At 38.1% G+C, this 18,876-nt stretch overlaps 3 protein-coding genes across 4 annotated transcripts in view; 1 reads left to right on the top strand and 2 right to left on the bottom strand.

Annotated features, from left to right (window-relative positions):
- The window catches only part of CCDC125 (coiled-coil domain containing 125), a 12,666-nt gene extending 12,602 nt beyond the window's left edge, over positions 1-64 (bottom strand). Inside the window, exon 1 of the mRNA XM_074571152.1 lies at positions 28-64. The gene's annotated coding sequence lies outside the window, so the exon portion shown is untranslated. The remainder of the gene's footprint in view (positions 1-27) is intronic.
- AK6 (adenylate kinase 6) overlaps positions 1-2,668 on the bottom strand; it is a 3,044-nt gene extending 376 nt beyond the window's left edge. Inside the window, exons 1-5 of the mRNA XM_074571155.1 lie at positions 2,494-2,668; positions 1,874-1,966; positions 1,488-1,546; positions 1,260-1,405; positions 28-1,112 (exon numbers count right to left, since the gene is read on the bottom strand). Of these exons, the coding sequence (XP_074427256.1) occupies positions 923-1,112; positions 1,260-1,405; positions 1,488-1,546; positions 1,874-1,966; positions 2,494-2,608 (603 nt within the window). The 5' untranslated portion in view covers positions 2,609-2,668 and the 3' untranslated portion in view covers positions 28-922. The remainder of the gene's footprint in view (positions 1-27; positions 1,113-1,259; positions 1,406-1,487; positions 1,547-1,873; positions 1,967-2,493) is intronic.
- RAD17 (RAD17 checkpoint clamp loader component) lies at positions 2,655-18,876 on the top strand. 2 transcript variants are annotated; one of them, XM_074571150.1, is made up of 16 exons: positions 2,655-2,877; positions 4,195-4,473; positions 5,201-5,284; positions 5,535-5,691; positions 6,157-6,293; positions 7,435-7,487; positions 7,581-7,706; positions 7,794-7,863; positions 8,504-8,615; positions 10,917-11,114; positions 12,345-12,430; positions 12,991-13,137; positions 13,643-13,789; positions 14,535-14,655; positions 15,169-15,226; positions 17,540-18,876. In XM_074571150.1, the coding sequence occupies exons 1-16, from the start codon at positions 2,836-2,838 to the stop codon at positions 17,805-17,807; spliced, it is 2,085 nt and encodes a 694-aa protein (XP_074427251.1). In that variant the 5' UTR covers positions 2,655-2,835; the 3' UTR covers positions 17,808-18,876. The 2 variants fall into 2 exon arrangements, with proteins under 2 accessions (XP_074427251.1, XP_074427252.1); XM_074571151.1 differs by having other exon boundaries at positions 2,662-2,877; positions 10,920-11,114.

The following is an 18,876-nucleotide window of genomic DNA, read 5'->3' as shown; positions in this document are numbered from 1 at the left end:
CCCCGCCGCCGGAGCCCCCGGACCCACCTGCCCGCCCGGCTTCGGCGCTGCCGGTCCCGCCCCGGGGCGGGCCGGAGCAGCCGGCGGCCGCAACGCGATCCCACAGCTCCACGGGAGGCTAGAAATTTTTCAAGCAAATGAAGAGTTTTACTGTTCAAATTCGTGTATATAAAAACTTTATTAGCAAGCGCTTTCTACAGAATCCTAAATATCTTCCATGACTGGGACGTGTGATGGAGACTATTAAAAGAAAAAGGAGGAAAAAACCTTATTGCTTAATATTCCACACCAGTGCAGACACAGCTAATGTTTCCTGACACCGCAAGTAATTCCCAAAGTTCTTATAATCGTTTTAAATATCTCTCTTACCACGTCACTTCTCTTCCCTCCAAAATAAAGCACCCTCCTTAAACTACATCACATGCCCCTCACTCGACATTACCCTCCATACATTCAAGAGTAAAGTGGAGTATAGCAGGTTTTAGTCTAAAAATTCAGAAACAGACAAAACTCCTTTTCAGGACACCATTTTGCCCTTTGGAAATCAAAAGCTCCTCAGCTGCCACTAGTTACCAGGATTGCACACTTTTTTTGAAGGGGGGAAGGTTTGGTTTTAATTGTAGGCTCCAAGAAATTCTCAGTTACGGAACCCAGTTCCTGCTACTAAGGGCAACCGTGTCATTTTCATCCTTTCATTCACAGATGAATTTTCACTTGTGTCAGCTCTCCTGTGTGCCTCTCCCATAGTGCTCCACGGGCTGTTTCAAAGCCTTACAACCTGGCTATTCTGAACCACCTTCTACTCCCCCCACCGTACCATGTTACAGTAAAATTGATTTTAGTTTATCATACAAAAATGATGAATGTAATTTATTAAACCCTCCCAGGAAGCGATCCAGCAGAGTTACTTTATCAGCAAATGTCAATTGTTGTCCTTCATCCATTGCTCAATCCATTGCATAATCTGATCCAAATTTCTCTCTAGGTCTTCTGGAGTGTTGCTGGGTAATTGGTGTACAATTTCCTCTCTATATGATGACATAGCTTCCTCATAAAGTGTCTGAAAAATTTCACACTGAATGTTGTCTTGCAGCTTTTTCCCTTTGTAGCCCCTAGAAAATGAGAGAAATACCGGGAGAGTCTCAAATATGCAGAGAAGTATAGAGGGTTCTATAAAGAATCAGTAATTTATATCCTAGAAAAATCTCCAATGAAGTCACACAACAGTACGTCACTCCTTATTTACTCCACTGACATACCTGCTTTCAAGTCTGTCATACAGGAATGAATTTTCTGTACGAAGTACAAATACTATATCAAACCACCGTTCAGGGAAAAAGTCACAGCCGTGATAATCAATAATCACTCCACCGTCACTCATTTTATCTTCTAGTTCATCAATTACCTACAAAGGAAACAAAGACAGGTTTATCTGAAATTACAGAAAGTCAAGATAGAAAAATGATAGGTTTTGAAGTTGCACTTACCCTGTCTTCATCCAAAATCGGACAATCATATTCCTCATCAAAACCTTCATACAGTTCACCTGCAGCAAAAATAATTTGTGGAAGTTTATGAAATAACAATGGTTATTAGAATTATTTATATTGTTACGTTTACTTCAGGAGATAGTGTTCACAGCAAGGAAGGCTTTGTTTACAAATCCATATAAGGCTAAGTTATTTATTACTTATTACAAAGCATGCTATGGCTACATAAATGCTTTTTTAATTCATGCCTTCAAAAATATTTCTGTTAAAGCAAATCCATTGCTTTTTCATTTAATATAGAACACAGGCGCTAGAAGCACATTGTTACACAAAGCAAAAATATCTAAAGTACTTTGATGGACTGCTTCGTTCATACAGCCTACCTTCTTTTGCCATGTCACCCACATTAATATAGGTCATCCCAGATCTTGACGCAAGTTCTTTTCCAAGCGTGGTTTTCCCAACACCCGGAGTACCTAACGAGAAAACACCATATAATAGAAGGGCATGTAAGAGAAGCATGTTAGAGAAGAGCATGTAAGACCTCTTCAAATAACCTTCTATGGAACCAAAAAGAAAACTTTGGACAGTCACGTTGGCAATTCCATAGAAAAACGGGCAAAAAGGTGCATGACAAGACAAAACAAATAGGAGCAACACCTAGAGATTATAAAAAACATCCTACGAAAAAACCTCACTTTGTGTAGAAGTGTTATTCTAACCGAGGCGAGGCAAAAGTAAAACCTGCTTCGTTTAAAAGCCCTAACTAACATGGAGAAGCCCCACGTTTTCATGCAGAGCAGCCCGGCCCCGGCTGCGCGGGGACCTCGACCCCAAACCTCCCCCCCGGCTGTGAAGAGAGCTGGGGCCTACCTCCGCCGCCCCAGCTCGGGCCCCACCCGCACCCCCACCGCTCCCAGCCCCGCCGGGGCCAAGCGACCCGGGCACCACCGGCGTCCTCGACCCCCGAGACATCCCGGGGCCCGTCCCCACCGCCCCGCACCGGTGAGGAGAAGGTTGGGCCGCCTCATGCTGCCCGGCGGCGGCCGCTGGTCGCCTAGGAGACACGTGCGCGGGGGCCTCCGCCACGCGCGGCGCACGCCGATGGCGTCACCCATCCGCCCGTCCCTACGGCGCTGGCGGGCAGGCGCCCCGCGGGCAGCTAAGAGCCGCCGGAGGAGAAGGACCCCTGGGGAGGTCGGTGGTCCGGTGAGAGGGGGCTCGGCCCGGGTTCAGCGGGTCCCGCCTCAGCCCGCCCGGCTGCTGCGTCGGCCGCCCCGGGAGCGGGGCTCTTCCCCTCAGGAACTGGGGGCCGCCCGGCGGATGGGCACCGCCTGGGCTGAGGATGTCTGGAAGCTCCTCGGGAAGGCAGGCAGCGCCGGTGGAGGTAGGCCGCGGGACGGGGTTGGGGGGATGGGCTGAGGGTGAGGGGTGCCCGCGCGCCGAGTCTGTCCTGAGAAAGCCTTTTACAGCTTCCCGGAATAGTCTGGCGGCTCCGATTAGCAGTATGTTTACGCCCGATTATTACTCCTTGGTCTCTGTGTTGACAGTTATTCTTCAGTTGCTTTCCCCCTACTCCTACGCACACACACACACACACCCATGTGTAAGATGCTTATTTTCTTACTTGCTGGTGCAATGTGTAAAAAAGGGAACCCCCTCACTCGGTGCTATCAGACCCGCTAGTGAATATGCAAATTCAAATAAAAATAGTTTTTGTCAGAGTAACGTTAAAAGCAAACCGTGTAGAGGCAGATCCTCTTTCCCAGGTGCTAAGGCCTCTCACATAATCTGTGGTCTGGTAATGGTGTGTTGCATTAATTTATAAGACTTGTAAGCGGTAGAGTATTCACAGACATTTTTGGAGATGACGTGTCCGTGTCTATTCTGTTACTCACGTTTTCACAGAAGTGTGTTTCAGCGTGTAGCCTGTTACAATTCCTATGCTAAAAGGTTATGCGGTTGTTAGCAGCACAGATACTATTTTGGGACCATAGGTAGGCTGAAAAGCATCTCAAGGGTGCAAGTTTGTACACCTGTTCTAGCAGGGTATTTCTCAAATCTAAAATTAAATATTGACGTTCTTAGCAGTTTTGTTCCTGGTCACTGTCTGATACATGGGATGGTCTGATTCTAGATCAGTCCAAGCTTCCTCACACAGCAGACAAATAACACTTGATTTTATTGTGCTGCCTAAATAATTTTTCTCTGTCACCTATTTCTAACTTTTAAACACAAATGGCTGCATTGTAAATGTTAAAAAAAAAGAAAAAAAAAAAGCCACATACTGAAACCTGTACAGAAACAACATGAACGTGACCGTAATGTAAAAATGGTAGGAATAAGCTTATGCTATTTTTTCCTTCTTATCTCTGTTTTAATTTTACTTCTTTAGTTTGAATGTGTGTTTGTAGAATTTTTAACTTGTTCTGATTTGCCAGTTTGATGAAAAATACTCTGTCACAATGTGTAAGATGTTGGTTTTGTTAATACTGAAGAAGCATGTAGCTGACGTTCAAAAAGCCTAAGTGCCCATGTTTGCTGATAGCTAGTAGTATGCCTTTCAGTGTTAATGAAGTTCTTTAGATGTACGAGATATTCTCATATACACTTGATTAAACATCTTTAATTTTCTAGAGACAACTGTACCCAATTAAGTGGAAGAGTGTGCTACGTTAATAACAAAATGTTTGTATTTTACCAGGTAACAGATTGGTTGGCACACTCATTTGATGACTTCTTTGGAAACCCAAATATTTCGTCTAGTGCTGTTCCTGTGAAGCCACTAGAAGGCAACTCTGGAAGAAAACGGCAGCAGAAAAAGAAAGACCTGCCTTCTGTGCCAGAAAGTAGCAAAACCAAAGTTCTGCCCAGGAAAAGAGCAAAGTCATCTGCAGTAGATCTGCCTTCTAACAAGTCCAGACAAAACTGGGGCCAAGCTCAAGATGAGGCATGGGTAGATAGATACAAACCTGAAACCCAGGTGTGAGAGTTATGCTAAGTGCTAATGCAGTAGTAACATTATAGTGTAACATGTTGTGTTTCTGTTCATATTGGTCAGTTCTGAGTATATCCTATTTATTAGGGCAGTGAAATACTAGTTTGATTTATTTCCTGACTGTAGTTAAGATTTTAATGAGCTATTTATCTGTATAAGGTGCATTTTTTTCCCTCAGGCTTCCTGAGGAGATAAAGCTACTGATGGGATGTAGTTTCCTGTCCATCCACTCCCGTTATTGAACCAGTTATTGAAGTTCAGCCAGATCTAACAGCTCCAAGTACTAGAAAAATGCACAGCTGAAGAAAGGAGAGAGAACTGAGTTAGTGCACTAATTATGGGACAGAGAACAGAAATTATTTTGTGTGTTACTGGACAGCAGTCAGCTGGTCTGTTGGCATGTTCCTGAATAACTGTAGTTTGTGCTGTCTCTGACACAAACAGGCATGATTGTAATGTTGTTACTTTAGGAATAATAATAATTCATTGTTTCCCAACTGCAAGCAATGGAAAATTGTTTGAGGAAACAGGCTGAAGTGATTGTCCTTAACTGTTGCACTTCTACATAGCATAAATATATGTAACTGGAACATACATGTACATGTCTGTTAGTGTTTTAGTCAGTGTATATTCTGTTCTTGAATGTCATCATTACTGTATTAGAAAGCAAAAGGTGTATATATGAATTTCATGTATTTTAATCTTGTTTTAGAATGACCTTGCTGTGCAAAAGAGGAAGATCGAAGAAGTTGAAACCTGGTTAAAAACTCACATATTTCAGAGGCAGCCAAAGCAGGTAATCTTGCTAAAATTAGCAGCTAGAGATACAAACCCATACAAACAAGCTGGATTCAATTTTATTTTAATTTCAGAGAAAAATCTTAACTTACCAGTAGTGATTATGTATCTGTTGCGTTATAAGGAATCTTTTAAGAATATAGATTTAGAACTTGTACATTTATTTAGGGCTTATGCTGCTAAAAGGTGGAGTCTGTTTTTGTGTGGGTTTTATGTTGGTTTTGTTTTTGTTTTTTTTCCTGTGACAGGGTAGCTCTATTTTACTGCTAACTGGTCCTCCTGGTTGTGGAAAGACTGCAACTATTGAAGTATTAGCAAAAGATCTTGGCATTCAGGTGCAAGAATGGATCAATCCAATATCTTTAGATTATACAAAAGAAGACTTAAGAAATATGTTTGGCCATGGTAAGTATTTTTTTTCTTTTTTTTCTTTTTCTTCCAGTTACTTTTGTGACTCTTGTGTTCTGTATTTTTTTGTTCTTTTATGTCTGTCACAGATGAAGTCAGATCCTTAGTGCTTAATAAGAATCTTAGTTTTGCATTTATCTGAAAAGGAATTTAGTTTTTCCCCAGTGTTTACTCCAAAATAATTTGCAATTCAAATCAATATAGAGAGCTATGTAATAGCCTGGATATCATTTGAGGCAATTAAATAAAAATAGGTAAGTCTGTCTTCGTCTGGGTCCTCAATTGAATTCTGCCCTTTAAAAATTCTCTTGTATGTGTCATATGTTTGCCAAAGGGCTTGTCTGCTGGTGTTCAGTTGCTACTGTCAGAAAATAGCATGGGTGGGTTTTAGTTCTTGTGGTATTTGTATTCTACTTAGGATAATATAGAGAATACAAATTTTTAATTAGTTTTCTTTTTCAGACTCAAATTTTCATACGTTTCCGAGTCAGGCCCAAGCAACTCTCTTTCAAGATTTTCTGTTAAGAGCAAATAAGTATAACAAACTTCAGATGCTTGGGGAGTCCTCAGAAAATGATAAAAAGCTTATTCTTATTGAAGTAAGTGAAAACTTGTAAAATTTTATTTCGAAAAGAATACCTTTTATTATAATATTGACATGCTAACTGGCTTCAGCTAGTGGATTGGTGTTGCCAAAAGTTAGTCTGCTTTATTGCAGATATGAGTTCTTTATTACTTTTTGAGTCTCTACAGCAGGCTAGAATGAAGTTCTACCTGTGGTTAAGCTATATGAGCTAATAGTCAGGCAGAAATTGGAGACTAGTTTGTGTACAGAAATAAGTAATAGAGTATCAAAAACATCAAAACAATTTTGAAAATTCACACCCATGTTTCTGTATGGTTAACTTTCTGGAAATATACGTGTATAAACAGGAAGAGGGGAAAACTCCCCGCTATTCTTGTTACTTAAGGATGCAGGAGAGTGTAGAAGATATGTGAGAATTAATACAATCAGAAAGCATTTGAAATTTAGCATTCCCTGGTCTGATGTGGGTGGTGCTATTTAGGGCAGAGATGTGAACGCTGAGGATTTGTAAGCTATAGCAGGAGGTAGAGGAGAAGACTTTATTTTTACTTTTTCAGAGTGTGATTCAGTAGCATTTTCCTTCTGATCTTTTCATGTGCTGTGACAGAGGAGTATTAGAAGTTATGATAGTCAAGTTATCTGTAAACTTTCAAGAAAAAGAATAGATGAGATAAAAAATTCTAGTTGAGTAATGTGATGTTTGGTAGAATTTAGGAAGCGTAGTTTTCTGTGACTTCTCTTCATGAAGAGAAGTCCTTGTGTAGGTCCTCTCAAATCTCAAGTCCTCTTCCTCAGTGGTGCTGCTACCTTGAGCGTTTATCCTCCGAATAAAACTCTCTCTAGTAGGCAATGTAATCATCCAAGGCTGTTTCGTAGGAAACAAGGACAGAAAGAAAATGTTTCTTTTTAGATAATTTTTTCTGCGTAATAAAATAAAGAAATACTGTGCTGTGTTGGGGTTTGGTTTTGTGTGGTGTTTTGGTTTTTTTTTCCCCCCCGGTTATCTTCACTGTTAGCCACATTCAGATTTAGTTGAAAGCAAGTTTACTAGGAAGAAGAAATGTGTAGCAACGGAGTGTGCCATTAACAGTCAGTCTGTGGGAAAGAGTATTTGCATCTGAGTGTAATGACAGCAGTTCATTTCTTTTGACTAGGATGTACCCAACCAGTTCTATCGAGACCCTAGCAGTCTACATGAAATTCTCAGGTCAGTTGGAAATAAGTTTTTCATTATTAGCTTTAGCCGCTTGCAGTAAACTGGAGTTTCATTCTTGTTATGCCTGCTTATTTTTCAATTTAGGAGATTTGTTCGTACAAGTAGATGTCCCCTTATATTTATAATCTCAGATAACTTCAGTGGAGACAGCAACCAGAGGTTACTGTTCCCAACAGAAATTCTAGAGGAGTTGTCTATAGCCAGTATTAGGTAAGATCTTCTATCTCATTAAAACTTGATTGAAATAAATGAGAAGTCAGAAACTAATGAATTTTTTTTTTAAATGAAATTCAACAGTTTCAAGCCTGTTGCACCAACAAATATGATGAAAGTTCTTAATCGAATAGCTGCAACAGAAGCTAGTATGGTAAGTTGTCAAAACTGATAACTTCTGTGTGGTGTTAGGTCCAAAGAAACTTTAGATTTTTATATCTAATATATGTTATTTACATTTGTTACTGTATTTGTTTGATCTTTGATAGCAGACCCCCCCCACCCACCAAAAAACACAACCAATCCCCCCCAACAGAAAACAAGGAACAAACTAGAAAGATGTATTGTTTTTAAGATTAGTTCCACTTGATACTTGTTCAAAGCCTTCAAAGTTACTTCTGAAAATTCTTTTGCCGATTACAGAAAGCATATATATGAAACAAATAATAGGAACAGAAGTAGTTCTCATTGTACCAGCAAGGCCAGAAGAGGTCACAAACTTAAAACCTGTATTATTCCTGAACTGTTTTGATTACAAGCAAGTCTTCTGTTGAGTGACACCTTGCAAAGAATTATGTGTGTTATTATCTTTAATATTGCTATATAAAATGTGGCAATGTGCTTAAATGGATTAAATGTTTTAAAGTTAGCAGTATTACACAGTTTAAGCACATGGTGGGTGCTCATGTAGTCTGTTGATGGTGTGTATCAGACGTGGGTCCCCACAGCCAGAATAATACTCAAATACTCCTTTTCCTACTTCTTATTCCTTTGAATGTTGTTTTTCCTTGTAGAACAGAGAAAAGAATTATGCTCTTGATAGAACTTCTTTGGAGTTGCTTTGCAGAGGTTGTTCAGGGGATATAAGAAGTGCAATAAACAGTCTTCAGTTTTCTTCTATGAAAGGTAAATACCTATGATTTTGTAAATCGAATGACATTTTGACCATTTCTGCTGTAAAGTTGGTATACTCTTGGTATACGTATAAAGAAGGTACACTCTTCACTGTTGCAGCACAGCTAGGCGAGCTGTGCAAAACATTTTTGACGTGCTGCTCTGGGGCAGGAATAAAAGGCACAAAGTTTGGTTGTGGGGTTTTTTTTTCTTCTTTTTAAGCTGAAAGTGTTTAATTTCATAACTGTGATACGTAGTCTTAAAATTGAGTAGCATGGGCTATGTGTGTGTTGATGTAATTTAATGAAATGCCCTCTTAATATTTTTGCCATTGGTGTTTACTGATCAAATCTTTTATGATGCAACTTTAATTTGAGAGGGATATTTTCTTTGCTTGGTTCTTTATACTTCTCCATGTCCTTATTTCTACCCATAATGCATTCCTGAAGTAGCCCATTGACTTTGTATACAGCACTTCTGTAATGATTGATTTTTGCTTTGGAGCTCCTACGGCTGTTGGTAAATTGAAAAACTGTGAGGTGGCATGACCTACTGTGAAGTTTTTGAATGTATTACAGAAAAACTTTGAAGTTATTTTAGTAGTCTTAGTAGTCTTCAAAGTACTTGGTTAGACAATGCGCAAATCAGACTTAGTTTGGGATTATTTTGAATGTTCCAACATTGAAAGAAAACAGGACACTTGCTGTTGTGTCTTTCATAAACACTGGAAGTCAATAATTGTTAAGAAACCAATGTATGTGAGTTACATAACTGATAATTTTTCAAAGCAGTACTCTGACATGTGTAGTTCATGCCAAGAACCATTAGATGGTGCCAGCTTTTATACACAACCCAGACGTAAGAAATTAATTCAACGGTTGTTTTCTGGTGTATGTCATAAAGCTAGCAATGATCTTGTTGCTTTTACTCATTTTCTCTCCCATCCACCTTGCAAATGGAAAATCTGCTCATGGAACACAGGAGTGTTTCAAGTCCTTGTTGTAAGAGGGAGTATTGTAGTTTGAATTTTAGAGTATACTGAAATTAACTTAGCTGTGTTTGTTAAATTTCCTGAGGGAGAGAGTCAAGTTCCTAGGTTTAACTTGAGAACGTGGAAAATAAATTCTTCTGATGTTGTCTTCTAGTATACTAAGTTTGTACTGTTCTGTATTAATAGGAAAAATAGAATTTTTTTTCTTAGTACAACCATTTTGATGATAATGCCATTAATTTAATAAACAGTAGGTTGGGGTTACCTGAGAAAAGTTTACAGTAGCTCGCTGCTGGGTGCTAAGTAGCTTCTACGTACTGTAGAAAATCTAAATAGTCTTAAAATGACCAGTTTATGTAACTTTTAATAAATTACCTTGGAAATGTAAAAACATGAGAGTTATGAATAGAACTTGGGAGAAAGCAAAGGCATATGGCTTGACAGCTTCTGTACATGAGATCTCAGGATCATGTTCTCTTTATACCACACAGAACAGTCTCTTGTCGCATTTTCTCTAGATTGAGAATTCATGTTGAATAGAAATTTTTTAGTTGTTCAGGTATTTTAGTTAGGTAAATGCTTGGCAGCCAGTGATATTTTGTAAATTTTGGAGAGACCTCACCTCCTTGTTGATCTCCTGAGAATGCATTATTAACTTATATTTTTTCTTCTTCACTTGTGGCTGTGTGTAAACACAAGCGATACATTCACTTTGGCAGCATTAATGGGTAAAATGGATCTATGGTAATCTTGGGAGAAGAGAAAGGTAAATACTTAAAAGAGACGTTCTGTTAGCTTGATAGGGAATATTCATCTGCCACTAAATCAAATTGTGGGTGAAAATTTTTGAATTTTATATAAGAGCAGAAGGGTTTTATTCCTTGGAGCTCAAAACATTGTGGAAATTAGTAGGCTGTTGGAAGAATCACCTAAAGAAAAGGTTTTCTTTGCCTCCTTTTATTTCAGTGAGGGCATTATACAGATCATGCAAATGAAAGATAAATTGATAAGTGAACAGAATGTAACTGAAATATAATTTTATATATTTGCATTGTACTTTATAAAGAAGAACTTTTTAAGTACTTGGCACTTTAGCTGACTTAAGGGACAGAAGTAGAATGAAACATGCTAGTTTAGGTGACCGGGTTGTCTTCCTAATACATGAGTTTTCTCTTAGTGCCCCTATTTATATAACTTTTTCTGTTTGGTGGGGTTTTTTTGTTGTTTTTTTTGTTTGTTTAGAACATTAGCAGTAGCAATATAATAGAAAACATTTTTTTGATTCATGTGCTTTGTCCTGATTGTATTTTTGCTTTTTTTAGTAGACTGCTCACTGGAGAAAGAGTTTTGGTCAAGGAAGAAAAGGAGCTCCACACTAAAATGTGAAGCAGCAGCAGTATCTAAAGCAAGCAAGAAAATTAAATCTGATACTTCAGAAGACCAGGAGATACAAGCTATTGGTGGCAAAGATGCTTCCATCTTTCTTTTCCATGCTCTGGGGAAAATAATATACTGCAAAAGTAAGAACGCTTTGACTTACTCTTCCTTTCAATGGGCAAAGTATGTCAGCTGCTGATAGCTAGATTTGCTAAAGTAAGGCTTAGGGTGAGTTCCAATTCGCATGTTCAGTCATTACTAACAGTATAAAAACAGTAATAAAAGTATGTGGTAACTGAGATTGCAGCTGTTTGTATCTTTTAGGTAAATAAACATTTCATTAAGATGTTCTACATGTATGTAATAAAATTACATAATTCTAGTTGCGTTAGGTCCATGTGTTGTCATCCTCACAAAGCTAGATAGATAGCCACTATGTTTGTTGTATTGTACAAAAGCAAATTTTGCTCTTGTGCATAATAATACATTGTTGTACAGTTATGTTCTGTACTCATCTGTATTCCTAAAGGTTATAGAACTGCCCTGCAGCCTCATAGGTACTGCCTTCCTTATTTGTGTATATGGGTTTGACGACTCGTGCCGTCTTTTCCTCCCTACTGTTTATCTCAGCTCTTTGTTTCCCTTTTAACAGACATGTGTGCTCTCTCCTTTCTGACGTGAAAACCTCTTCCACTTCTCTGCCATACCTTGTCTCCCTTTCCACCTCTCTAAAATACTTTCCACTTTGCTACTTTCTACTGAAAGTTCTACTTTCTATGGACTCAGGTTCTGTAAATTTACAGAACCTATCTGCTCCCTGTGTGTGGTTACAGTACTCTTTTTTTAACATTTAAAAAATATAATTCATAAGCATTTGGTACTTAATAAACTAGTACTACCTGCATTCAGCTAAATCAGGATCCATAATGACGTTGGCTGTCCACATTTCAGGGATAATTCACAGTATCAGTTCCAAAATCAACTGAGGAGAATTAGTGAGATGAGGCAATATGAAAATAACTAATTGAAATTTTTTTATATGAAGTGTAATGTAACTAATTACCTCTTGTTTACTATATAATATTGACTGTATAATTAAGTACATACACCTGCAGCAAGAGGTTCCTGGGAACTGAAAATGGTGTAATCTAGTTGCTGGTAGAGTTGACAGTTGCTAAAAATGGTGCTCAATATATGTGAAAGCTACTGTTCATGCAGTTACACATCTCTGTTCTTGCTCTTATGTAACTTTTATTCTAATTTTTAATATCTAATCTGAAATGTGTGTCTTTCTTCTGGCTTTTTTGATTATGTGCAGAAATGTAACAATACTTCTGATACTAAAAGACTAAAGATTGTAAAATCCTTTGTAGGAGAACCAGTGTCAGAATCAGAATTTCCTCAGCTGCCTGCTCATTTATCAGAATACCGTCGAGACACCTTGCTTATTCAGCCTGAGGTACGTCTGCAATAACTACTTGATTACAGTTTGGTGTGAAAAAACCAAAACGGACTCTTAAGTGATTGATGCAAATTCTCAGGCACAGTCACTGTCTTGACTTGTCACTGTCATTGATCTTAATATATGTGTACTCAATCTGTCTGTGTTACAGAATAATTAATCTGGAAGGGACCTCTGGAGGTAGATTAGGTTCCCAGGCTCTTGACTGTCGAGCTTTGAGTCTGTAGGGACAGAGGTTCTCTCACCTCACTGATGGAATTGTGCTGGAAGGTGGACTTTCCTGTTTCCTCCTACGTCTCATCCTGCATTGCCAAGAGGAGTCTGAGTTCACCTTTCTGTTACCACCCATTAAGAGAGTTGAAGACAGCAGTGGCTTCCGCCCCTCCGTCCCCACCATTAGCCTTCCCGGGGAGCAAGCCAACCTTCCTTTTGTAATAAGCATCTGTTCATAGATGATGTGTGCCAGCTCCCTAACTGTCTAAATGTATCGTAAGTTTTATAGGATGCTTTTCCTTATGCGCTGTGTAAAACTTGAACTTTTTTTTTTGTCCTGATAGGATATTGTGGAAAAATCGCATATGTCTGGAAGCATGTTTAATTTATACCTTCACCAGAACTATGTAGACTTTTTTTCTGATATAGATGATGTAGTGAGAGCCAGTGAATATTTGAGCACCGCTGACATCCTTTGTAGTAATTGGACTGTAAGTGTCATCTTTTTATACACACATACTTTTTTTTTTTAATACTCTGACATTGAGCTTCTAATTTTTTCTCTAAGTGTATATGAATGGTAGAAATAATTTTTTTTACAATTCAATAAGAATTAAGCTTCAAACTTCCAGTACAGGTGACAGTGAATTGTTAACAAATGCTGAAGTACATCAACTATAGAAGAGATGCACGTTCAACTTTTTGTCCAACTTCTGTCAGTATTTCATTATAGTGAGTTATAGTGTTTGTAAAATATTCTACAAAGTATTTTTATGTAGAACATGTTTGTGCTAAAAATGTGTTGGAGTTTGTATGCCTTTTCCCTGAAGTAATTGAGATAGCTTTTTCATTCATCTGCTTTGAGTAAGAGTTTCACAGTGATCTAAACGTATTCTGGGTGTGTGCTGTCACTGCAATTACAGAGTGTGTGTTAGTGCAAATGACACACCTTGCACAAAGGCCTTGAGTTCACATAATGCCCAATTTGTCTCTTAGACAAGGCTTGTGATGGAAGAATACAGCGCATCTGTGGCCACCCGAGGGGTGATACATTCAAATACATCCAGAGCCTTTGCCCACCACCAAGGAGGGATGGGGTTCCGGCCTTTACATAAACCACAGTGGTTCTTCATCAATAAAAAGGTAAATACTTGATTTTTTTAAATTTTTTTTTGTAAGGTATGACATTTGAGTAGTATAGATGAGATTTGCTTACAGTGCTAAACTTGTCAAATCTTTTGATAGAAGCTACTTCTAAAAAGCACTTGCTTGAACAGTTACGTTTATATTATTCCTTTAATGGAAAAATAAATTGGAGGCCTCTGACAAAGTCTGGTTCCTGTATCCAAATTGGCATACTGCTGGGAGAGTCTTAATTCTAAATTAATGGAGACACAATTAGTGTTGAAAGACTATAAAGTATTCCTACAAGTAAAGTTAAGGGGTTTTTTCAGTTTAAATCACATTAATATGTTGTGTAAGATTAACAGATTATTGCTGTTATGTTTTATGTGTTTAACAGAAGTACGTTGTTCATAAGATACCAAAGCACTTTGCAATTTTTTACATTTGAACTAATACTTCTCTTGCTGTATCTGGCAAAATATATTTGCCTGGGTAGGTGGCAAATTCTGTAACCAAGGGATAAATATTTTCTGGAAATTTTAATGCCCAGCAAAAGGCAAAAATGAAGGAATTTCCCATTTTTATGATCTGCATATATTAACTCTAACTGCTTATCATTTTCTTCTGGTCTCATTTTTCAGTAGCTTGTGTGTAGTCATCCATCAGGCAAGAAGAAAGTCTGCCTTTTATAGTACAGAGTATCTAAATTAATAATGATTTAACAGGTTTTTTACTTGTGTTTCCTTCCCCCCCACTCTTACAGTATCAAGAAAATTGCCTTGCTGCAAAATCTCTCTTTTCAAGCTTCTGTTTACCACCCGAGTGTCTTCAGACAGAGCTGTTGCCTTACCTTGCTATGTTAGCAAATCCAATGAGAAACCAAGGTAAGATGGGTGTAACTCTTGAACTTTTTTTTTTTTCTTCAGTTAAAAGTAATTAAATTTTTTGTAATTAAAGGACCCAATAGCAGCCAGTGCATGTAAAAAAACAATTACTTCGTGTGGTATATAATCCAAAAATTACTGTTTAGACAGCCGTGTCACTTATGATATGTTAATTATTTCTAATTAAAGGCTTCATATCTTAACTAAGGCCTTGACATCAGGATGAATTCATTTTGTAGGCTATGGAATAATAACTCTACCTCATAAATACACAGTTGATGAATGTCAGTGATTTTTTTTTTTGTACGTAGGCTATCTGTAAATATGGCAATATGGTAAACAGTTTGAAAAAATAAATGCATACATGTGCATGCAGTGTTTTGGTGTCTAAAGTATTGCAAATATATACAGGAATACTTGACTAAACTTATGAATTAACTTATTTTCCAGTATGTTTAATGGTATGTGTGTTGTGGTTTACCCAGTATGATACTGGTGATTCTTTTTTCTCAGCTCAGATTGCTTTTATCCAAGACATTGGGAGGCTACCACTGAAAAGACATTTTGGGAGGTAAACTTGACTTCTGTCTTTTCTTAAAGGAAGTAAGACTTTCTTTTTTAATATATTGAGGAAAAGAACCCTTTCATAGAAAAACGTCTTCATTGTACACCTGAGATGTGACATTGTCCCTCATTTACAGCATGATAATTTTATATTTAGCCTCTTAAAACTTTTTCCAGTTCAAGTCTATTTATCACTACAATGTTAGTAGCAACATTTTTACTATAGTGTTGCTTTTAATCCTTGGTTAGCTTTCTTTTCCATTGTACCAAATATTAGCTCTGCCCTAGACATACTTATGTTTCTCCAGTGCATGATGTGAATATTATTTTTTTTTTTACAATCAAAAACGTTTATGTGAGAATAAAACTGAACTGATGCAAAGAGTATAGTGCACTTTGCCTATTGTTTATCATGACATAAAACATTAATCTGGAAGTCTGATAGAACATTCTGTGTTCACGTGCGTGATGTATAATGGGGAATTATTCTTATTTCCTTTGAAGCAGTTGTTTATCTATGAAACTACAATGTATTTTAATGAGCGCTTCCTCTGAAATTAGATAGCAGCACTGATTTTTGCTTTATGGAATTTCTGGCTGCCGGACTGCTTATGAGTAAATATTTATTTAGATTGCATTTTTTTTAAATAAAACTATAGCTGCTGAAGTCCATCTGTCTTAGATGTTAAATACCGAATAGTGCTCCACTTACAGATTGTGTAGTGCTCATGGGGAGACATAGCATGACACGTTATATCTCTGGTGACTCTGGTGAGCCTTCTGAATCATGGGCATCATTTATACTAGTAGAGCCCCAGTTATATTTCAGGAACTTTCATATCTCTGAAATTTAAAAAGAGTTTTAATTGTGATGGTCTGTTTCTAACAAAGGATCGAGATCACAGTTAGGTGGAATGAGACTAACTCTTAGCCAAGAGAGTGAGTTTCTTAGGGCGTCTGACAAAGCATCTCGTATTTGTCACGGTGGTGTTGCTGCCCGAGTTATGAAATATTGGCCTGTGAGGTAAAGGCTGTGTTACCCACGAACCACCCTGTTCCCCAACAGTTCTATTAAAAGCCATTTTGGTTGCTGGTCAGGAAGAAAGGAAACTCCCTCATCTAAGACAAAATATTTGTAACTTCACAAACTAATTGTAGACTTCCTTATGCCATAAATTTTGTCTGCAGCACACCGTTAAATACTGATAAACATTTTGTATCTGCATTACTAAGTTGGGCATGTGTCATTTAGAGTTTTATCTGAGGGGTGATTTTCTCCTGAAAACACGGTAATCTTTTTAAATTTGTTCACTATTTTGGAAAGGAAGTATGGCCAAATGTAGGTATTTTAGTAAGTGTTTGCTTCCTTCAGGAATCCTAACTGAAAATAACTTATTTTGTGTTATTAAGCAGTCTTTAAAATAACTTATGTGTTACTGTTTAAATGGAAATAAGAATATTTATTTTCCATTGTATTTATTAGTGGGTTGGGAATGGTACGGGAGTAAGAAAAGTGGCAGTGAGGAAAGTGCATGATATTTGATCAGCTGGAATTTGTGTCAGGATGAGTTTTTGTCAGTAACTGTATGGGTTTTTATTATTCCCATGTAAAGTGGGGAAAATAATATAGGAACATCGGTAACATACTGATGCAGAGATGCTGGAAAGATTGAGAAGTCCAAATAGTAACAGAAATTTAAAATATATAAAAAGATTTCCTTTCAACTTTTTTTTTTTTTTTAATTTGCCTCTTTCAAGTTAAATTGCTTCCCATCCTAAAGGATTTCAGTTTTGCTTGGAAAGGGTTTAATGGGCCGTTGTCAGTGAGTTAATTGTTTGCAGCTCATGTGGGTGAGGAAAGCTCAGCAAAAGCGCTGTCACCATAAGGAAGAAACTTTCAAGCAGCAATGGGTATGGGGGAGTGACGGAGCACAGATGCCATCTGGTATTTCGCTGTCGTTTGGGGCTATGTAGTGCAGTCCTTTCCCCGAGAGGAACTCCTCCTGTGTCTTCTGTAGGCTGTCACATAGGCTGCATGGTGCTGAGTTCTGGGCACAAGGATCTGGACGATGTGCGCAGAGCCGTAAAAACATAATACTGAAGGTAGGGATGTAAGCACAGAAAGTATATAGCTTGAATTAATTGTGACTGAGGGATGGTGTCGCTACCAGAAAATGTGAAAGCTCTTAAGCACCAGTGAAGAAGGGTGACGCCTGTGGTACATGGGCAGTCTTTTCTGTTGCAGCTTCTGTGTGAAAGAGCAGGAGATGGTTTGGTTTTTTTTTTGTGGTAACTTACTGTTGCAATGGCAATTTTGCAGGTTAAAGCTTGAAACACTTACTGACAAAGATCCGGGGATACCAGACTTCTTTATTAGCTCTGAGGGGGACTGTGCCAATGTGCACGCTATGGAGACGGCTGCGCAAGTGGAGAAAAACGGAATGAATGAGAACGAATCGGACGGATTCCCTCTCTCCTCGAGCCAGTGCAGTGGAAGTGAACTGCCTTGCAGTCAGCCTCAGCCTGTTGCAGCTCAAGCCATCATGGAGGAAGACGAATTAAAAATAGAGGAATATGATAGTGACTGAGTACAACACAATAGCAACCTCTGACTTGCCTGAATAGATTAATATACTGCCAAGGCCTTTGCTAAAGACATGATGGTCTGCGCAAAAGTACTGCTTTGGCTGCTTAGGTGGGCTAGGCGGCCAAGTCTGAACGTGCTGTGTCAGCATCGAGGCAACTGTCCTCAGCTTCCTCTTAACATTGCAGGGTCAGACCTGAGCTGAATACTAGAGTACAAGCTATTCCCTGCCTCTCCTGAGCCATGAAGTAATCTATATTGATAAAAAGAGAGTAAGAAATGATGACTGAAATTAGTTTGGAAGAGACTGTAGATAAGCAGTGTCACTCTTAAGTTATTTTTATTTTTTACACATTTTAATTTACTTTGCAATTGTAGAGTATGTTTCCTGAGTGCATACTTGGTAAGTTGTCAGCATTTGAAGGTTTTATTAAAATTTATACCTTCAAAAGAATTGCTGTTTGGAAGCCTGGCCCTTCTGAAAGGAGACACTGAAGTGTACATGTAAAAAGTTTGACATCCTATACTGATAATGTAAATAAAACTACTGTATTAATACTGTTTTGTACTCTTCCACAGATTTTTATGTGTTTATAAGTTGAACATATGTTGTACAACAGAATATTTTTGATTCCTTTTTGAAGGATATTTTCATAATTTATAGAGGGGAAAATATAACAAGCGTAAGTCCTTCTCAGCCTTTGTATTCTGTAGGAAGTTAATGGTGTATTTTGCTGTTTTTCTCCTTAAATTGGAGTTGTGCTGGGTGAAAGAATAATCCTGTGTTTGGTAACTGACACGTGAGAAGTGTGTTGTGGTTGTCTGAATAGACTGTTTGATACCTCAGTGTTTCTCTGTAACTGGGCTTGGTCTATGCAAATCAATCTAATATGTTGCTGTGGTTAGTGATACCACAGGAATAAAAAAAAAACCCAAACAAAACAACTTTGAATGTGTAATATAGGTTTGCATTTCTGTATTGCTTACATCCAGAGTTTGGTAGAAGCAAATGTGTGTTTATCTGCCGTAACCTTGGAATTAATGCTGCTATTAAAAAGTCTACTTTTATCCTC

This window comes from Larus michahellis, chromosome Z (assembly GCF_964199755.1).
Source record: "Larus michahellis chromosome Z, bLarMic1.1, whole genome shotgun sequence".
Lineage (NCBI taxonomy): Eukaryota > Metazoa > Chordata > Aves > Charadriiformes > Laridae > Larus > Larus michahellis.
The sequence above is the reverse complement of the archived record's forward strand: the minus strand, read 5'-3'. Positions and strand labels throughout refer to the sequence as shown.